Genomic DNA, 7,477 nt, shown 5'->3' on the forward strand with positions numbered 1-7,477 from the left:
CAGAAATCCAAACCAACCTTCCAGCACTTTTGAAAGCTTATTAAATAAAATGTAATATCTGAATAGGTAGTAAGTTAGTTTGATCAAACAAACAACATATTAAGTGTTGAGTTGGTAATTTTCTTATCTGTGGATGGAGCCAAGCTAGCTGTTTCACTCTTGTTTACAGTCTGTATATGCTAAGCTAAGCTAACTAACTGCTACCTTCAGAAAAGGAATTGTTTTTATAAAGCATGGCTTTCTGGCAATAACAATGCCTTCCTCACATGTGAATTTAATACGAATCTGGATGCAGTTCGTTTATTTTAGCATAGAGATTAGAAACCACGGGTAGCCAACAACAACAACAACAGCTAGACTCCCTAAAACTAATGGGAACAAAATCCACTTTTAAATTGCTCAAATTCACATGTTGAATCTTGTTTGTTTATATAAAAAAATTGTTTTAATTGAAATACCAACAAATTATAGTTTAAGAAGGCATTATTTACTGAACTATTTTTGGAGATTTTTTATTTTTACCCTGGCTTCACGGTGATGACAGGACTCTATGGAAGTCATTACTCCCAGCCAAGAAACTATTTGGCACACAACCCCTGTAACCCTGCCACTTCATGTTTTTAAAATTTCAGTTTTTAGTGTGGATCAAGCTACCAAGAATTACAAGTGTTTTCATTTCTTCTAGTTAGCTTTAGAAGAAATGCTGGTCAAATTATGTTGTTTTAAGCCAATACCAGGAGAGCTGTTTACACTGAGTGATGCATTGAGGGGATTTTCAGCACAATGTCTTCATTCTCTCTTGCGTCTTTCATGCATCTTTGCCCTAATTTGTTCAGCCTCAAAGAGGAATGCTGTCCAGTCTGTTTGTCAGCAATAACAATGATTATTAAAATAATTGACATGGAAAAATTAAATGGTTTACAAGTTGGAAAGAGAAGATGTAACCCAAATATGTCAGTGAGAGACAACGGAAAGCACTTATCTTACTTTAAAGTACAAGTTATTTAAGTATAAACACTTTTAATCAGATTCCCACAGAAGGAAGCAGGGACGTTAAACACAATTCAAGGAATTCTCAAAGATCTTTGTCAGTCTCTAATTGCATGGACATTAGGTTGGGCATTATTACAAAGGCAGTGTTAGAGATGGATTGTTTAGGGTGTAGGCTGTAGACAAGAAACAGGAGAGAACAGGGTGGTGTAAATACAACAATTCCGTCCCAGTACTGAGCGATAAGGATTGTTGCTGCTGATAATTACTGACTATGTCTGCAAGGCAGGGAATCAGAAAATTGTGGATGAAACATACAGTGGGGCAAAAAAGTATTTAGTCAGCCACCAATTGTGCAAGTTCTCCCATTTAAAAAGATGAGAGAGGCCTGTAATTTTTATCATAGGTAAACCTCAACTATGAGAGACAGAATGAGAAAAAAAAATCCAGGAAATCACATTGTAGGATTTTTAATGAATTAATTGGTAAATTCCTCGGTAAAATAAGTATTTGGTCACCTACAAACAAGCCAGATTTCTGGCTCTCACAGACCTGTAACTTCTTCTTTAAGAGGCTCCTCTGTCCTCCACTCGTTACCTGTATTAATGGCACCTTTTTGAACTCGTTATCAGTATAAAAGACACCTGTCCACAACCTCAAACAGTCATACTCCAAACTCCACTATGGCCAAGACCAAAGAGCTGTCTAAGGAGACCAGAGACAAAATTGTAGACCTGCACCAGGCTGGGAAAACTGAATCTGCAATAGGTAAGCAGCTTGGTGTGAAGAAATCAACTGTGGGAGCAATTATTAGAAAATGGAAGACATACAAGACCACTGCTAATCTCCCTCGATCTGGGGCTCCACGCAAGATCTCACCCCGTGGGGTCAAAATGATCACAAGAACGGTGAGCAAAAATCCCAGAACCACACGGGGGGACCTAGTGAATGACCTGCAGAGAGCTGGGACCAAAGTAACAGAGGCTACCATCAGTAACACACTACGCCGCCAGGGACTTAAATCCTGCAGTTCCAGACGTGTCCCCCTGCTTAAGCCAGTACATGTCCAGGCCCGTCTGAAGTTTGCTAGAGGGCATTTGGATGATCCAGAAGAGGATTGGGAGAATGTCATATGGTCAGAAGAAACCAAAATAGAACTTTTTGGTAAAAACTCAACTCGTCGTGTTTGGAGGAGAAAGAATGCAGAGTTGCATCCAAAGAACACCATACCTACTGTGAAGCATGGGGGTGGAAACATCATGCTTTGGGGCTGTTTTTCTGCAAAGGGACCAGGACGACTGATCCGTGTAAAGGAAAGAATGAATGGGGCCATGTATCGTGAGATTTTGAGTGAAAACCTCCTTCCATCAGCAAGGGCACTGAAGATGAAGCGTGGCTGGGTCTTTCAGCATGACAATGATCCCAAACACACCGCCAGGGCAACGAAGGAGTGGCTTCGTAAGAAGCATTTCAAGGTCCTGGAGTGGCCTAGCCAGTCTCCAGATCTCAACCCCATAGAAAATCTTTGGAGGGAGTTGAAAGTCCGTGTTGCCCAGCGACAGCCCCAAAACATCACTGCTTTAGAGGAGATCTGCATGGAGGAATGGGCCAAAATACCAGCAACAGTGTGTGAAAACCTTGTGAAGACTTACAGAAAACGTTTGACCTCTGTCATTGCCAACAAAGGGTATATAACAAAGTATTGAGATGAACTTTTGTTATTGACCAAATACTTATTTTCCACAATAATTTGAAATAAATTCTTTAAAAATCCTACAATGTGATTTCCTGGATTTTCTTTTCTCATTCTGTCTCTCATAGTTGAGGTATACCTATGATAAACATTACAGGCCTCTCTCATCTTTTTAAATGGGAGAACTTGCACAATTGGTGGCTGACTAAATACTTTTTTGCCCCACTGTAACTCTCCAATTTTGAAGCAACACCTGTACCATTTAGGGGCACAAGGTGTGATTTTTATAATGTTAAATAGACCCTGTTTTATTTCACAGGATTTGTAGATCATGTCGATGACTCAGTGTCTGCCAGGCGCTCAGATTAGTGGCTCCAAAGTTCACTTTTAAACCTGAACCCTGAACTCTCCCCCTGCAGGAATGTCAGCACACCTTAGTTTCCCTCTCCTACCTCTGGCAGTCATTACACAGCTCAGTTATAAAGACTGACAGGGCCTCGTACTCGAGCCTGCGCTCGTTTTATATCACCAAGATTTATCGCTTCTTCGTGTTACAGTGGATGTTGCTGTTGGAACGCAGCTCTAATTAAGCTAACATAAGACCTGTCTATAACCACATGAAACACACATGGGATAATGGTTTACAATAAAAAAACATTCCACGACACGACACGTCAATTACATGACACCTTATACTTAAAAAACAGGTTCATGTGCTGTCCTTACCAGAAAATGCCGGGTAGGCCTTTTTTATGTTGTGTGGTTAATTTTACTTTACAAACACAGATGACTGATTTACACTGGGGTGTGTCCAGTACTTGAGTGATAGAAGACAAATTAATTTAAATCCTGATCAAATCAGCAGATGTTAATTAAAGTCATAGATCAATAGACAGTTGGATTTTCTTTGAAACATTTCTTGCCGAGAGTGAGATTAGAAGATAAAGATTTACTAATATTATCCAAATCTTAGCAAGAGCCTATTTTCTAAATGTCAAATGTTACCTTTAAAACACAATTTATCTAATACTACACGTTGTTTGTGGTACTGAGAAATGTCCTTTATTGCAAGTGCAGCTTCAGAGAGGCTTACAGTAACACATTCTCAAGTTTGATACAATTTTGTACAAACACTATAAGAATTTATAGCAGGATGCATTTTAAAGATTAAACTAACAATCATTAAATGGAGCTTCTATACTTTTAGCATTTAAGTTAAACACTCACATTTACTTTATTTTCCGTACTTAACAAAGCTTTTATTGCACAAACAATTTCCTGTAGAAACACATTTTAAATGATGGTATTTCTGCTTCTAAAGGATATTCATTCTTTCTCTACCGCTCTGGGTCTTGTTCTTGACCTTGTTGGCATTTCTCCTCGCAGCAGCAGCAGCAGTGACAAGGAACATTTGCTTACTAAATCCATGAGACATGGAGATGCAACATCGTCTTGACATGAGACAATGTACGCTGCTAGGGAAGTGACATCATGTGACGTGAAAGAGGGAGACAACTCGAGGCGGGGACATGACACATTCTGAGGAAAGCCTGACCACAGAGCATTTTGTAACAACAATTATTTTACTTTAGCCATGATTTCCGAAACTAACCATTACATTTTTATACAGATTCAAAACCTTACTTTTATTCTTTTTTTCAACCAGGACCAAAAGCCATGACAGACAGGAAACCAGGCAGCATTAACATACACTTTCAGCCACCCACATGCAAACACACTCATTCCCAGTCAGCTGCTCATGTGGCTGAATCACAGCTGTCTCACAAGTCTGGAAGATGGATCCAGGCCACATTTCAGAGAAGTTTTGGCACGTACACTGACTGTAATGATTTATGAAGCACCTGCAAACCTCTTAATGAACACGTGCTTTGCCTTTGCTTGTCAAATATTTTGCAATCCATGAATATCCAGTTTTTGTTTTCTTCCAGGGAAGTGCAGTGAGATGTGTGCTTCTCTGAAATGCTGAGCAGTGTTTAATAATTAATCTTGAATAAACTGAAGCGAAGAGGAAGCAAGTCCCTTAAATTCTCCTCAGAAGCACCCATTTCTTCTTTATTTATTTAGTTGCTTCTAAATGTTTTATTCACTCATACGTAGGCGTATCTTCAGATTAGTCTAGGCATGTTTGCCTGTGGAAATCAAAAAGGATGACTGCTTCATTACATAAGTGCATATCAGCAAGTCAGAGGGGAAAACACACAAGTCTTGTCGAGATCTGTCTGCTACCTCAGTAACAGAATTTATTTGTCATAGATAGATTTCCTGTTAATATTAAACTGTCATTTCAAAATGAATGCATTCAAACTTTGCTCAAATAAGTGTACCGTCTGATTGATGTATCATGAAATGCAGCCCAGTTGAATTACAAACACAACAGATGGGTCTATGTACTTAACAGTGAAAAATAGATGCAGTTTTTTTCTGAAATGCAGAGAAGAGTAGACAAATTTGACTTTTGACATTTAAACAAGCAAGAAATCCTAATCAGTAATTAAACATAAAAATCATCAGTGTTTAGCTCAGTTGTAATGTCTGAAGATTAAGATTCCACCTTTGAGGGACCACAGACAGTGATTAGTAAGACAACTCTGAATCATGTTTTGTTCACACCTATAAACTCTACCTCTAGATAAAACTCAGAAACGTATCATCTCTGACCAAAACTCTGTCTCAGTCAGAATCAGTAAACCATGCATATAAGATTGTCATATTTTTGCCATCTGACAATGTCAAAAAGTATGAATAAAGCATCAAACCTTTTTGACTTTTTGTCATTGTTGAAGAAAGCCTGAAAATCAGATGAATGTCCGTCAAGCATCTGATTTGTGGCTCTAAATCCACATGAAAACTAGACATTGTTTACATGAAAGCATCTGATATGACTCTCTGTGTAACGCTGCTATCTTCTCGTTCCTCAATGGGGTCATCGCTCAGGGAGTAAAATCCTGGCCTCTGCTTGTGCTTCTTCTTGGTACCTATAACATTGGGATTGAAGAGACGGCTTATTGAATGCAGGCCCTTTGAGAGATCCGGGAACAGATCCAGCTCTTCTTTCTCATTCTGCACTCTGTCCTGGGCCTGTTGAACTTTGGGTTCACCCATCATCTCTCTCACAGTCCCAGAAATGCCTTTATGCAGATAGTGGTAGGCCTTCTTTCCATAGTTGTCCCTAATTGTTGGATCGGCCCTGTGCTCCCCCACCAGCATGGCCATGATGTACTCCTGATCATGCAAAGCGGCAATGTGCAAAGGAGTGTAACCGCCGTGTGTTTTTGCATTAATGTCAATGTCCACTCCTCCTTGCCTGGATATGTCTATAATCTTCACAAGCATTTCACTGTTCCCACATTTGGCTGCCCAGTGCAGAGCGGTGAACCCTGACATGAAGTCCCTCTTCTCGGCCAGATGGTTGTCTCTCAGCAGCAGGCCGTAAACTTGGCTCCATTGGCCAGCGGCACACTTGACCAGCCATTCGTGCTCAGCCTGCTCCAAGGGAAACAGAGAGGGGCCCCTTGTCTGCTGATCCTCTGACGCCTTGGTGCTCTTCACTGACCTCCTCAGCTGGGGCGAGTTAATGCTACTGTCCGTCTCCGCTGAACTTCTCTTGTTCCTGAAGGAGTCCAGTTTTGGGCTTTTAGGAGGATCATCTGGCTCCAATTTTAGTTTGCGGATCTCTACCCTTGTAGTGCTGGGGGGCATCCTCAGAGGTAAGGCATATGGTTTGCTCTGGATCCTCGTGGGCTCATTTACCCTGCTTCCTACTGAATCTTCATTTGTTTCCTGCCTCTGGATCTCAACATTGAGCATTCTTTTAACTCTAACACTTGCAAATTTGCTTCTTTGCAACAGCAGCTGAATATCAGAAAGTATTTCAGTAGGGTTGTCACTTATTTCACTTTTATCCTCTTGATCAGGCTTGGAAAAAGCGGCTCTCTCCCCTCCTGCTGCCTCCTCAGAGCCTCCAGTCTCCTCACCCTGCACAGGTGGGCGCTGCTGCTCACCTGTCGGCGGGATATCTTTATTTTCAGTGTTCTCCACACGGATCTGTTCAGTCTGGGCACCGTCCAGCAAGTGCTGATACATTTTCTTTACGACAACGTACCGGACACCTTCGATTTCTTTGACGAAAGCGACATTGTTAACGAAAGTCTTGAAAAGCTCCCTGTTCTGTTCTTTCTCTGCGGGATCTTCGCAGTGTATGGAGTCTTTGAACTTACTCACCAAGTCGGATTTCTTCACTCTACCCCCCTCCGCTATCAGCAGAGAAAGGACCGATTCTTGCGTCAAAACCATGATTCAAACCGTGGGATTTAAGCGAATAAAAGTTAAAACTTCTACCTCCCACAGCCGCCCTGTGTTGCTGTTACCTTTGTCCCTGTGAGTACAGTAGCCTCACCTGGCCGCTCACTTTTCTCCTCCCCCACCTGCGTTCCGGGAGAACGCGCAGACGTGGACACAATCTGAATAATGTATGCCTATTTTCTTTCTAAAGCAAAGTGGCTGCGAATTTACAACTGAAGACTAATAATAACACTACACTTTTAAAAATAAAAAGTATCAAAAAATATCAGACTCACTATATCAGTAAGTCTGAGTGTGTTGTTGTCTTGTATTATAAGCCTACCCCACAATAGCACATATACACTTTTCACATGAAGAGTTGTGCACATGTATACTTAAAACACCCAATAATAATAATAATAATAATAATAATAATAATAATAATAATAATAATAATAATAATAATAATAATAATAGATGAGACAAATACAC

General features: G+C 40.5%; 1 protein-coding gene across 1 annotated transcript; it reads right to left on the minus strand.

Moving 5' to 3' along the window:
- Positions 1-3,892: 3,892 nt before the first annotated feature.
- LOC134871526 (ankyrin repeat domain-containing protein SOWAHA-like) lies at positions 3,893-7,133 on the minus strand. The gene has a single exon (XM_063894244.1). It carries the CDS (start codon positions 6,995-6,997, stop codon positions 5,564-5,566), a length of 1,434 nt encoding a protein of 477 aa, XP_063750314.1. The 5' UTR covers positions 6,998-7,133; the 3' UTR covers positions 3,893-5,563.
- Positions 7,134-7,477: the final 344 nt, after the last annotated feature.

Source organism: Eleginops maclovinus, chromosome 11, assembly GCF_036324505.1.
Source record: "Eleginops maclovinus isolate JMC-PN-2008 ecotype Puerto Natales chromosome 11, JC_Emac_rtc_rv5, whole genome shotgun sequence".
Lineage (NCBI taxonomy): Eukaryota > Metazoa > Chordata > Actinopteri > Perciformes > Eleginopidae > Eleginops > Eleginops maclovinus.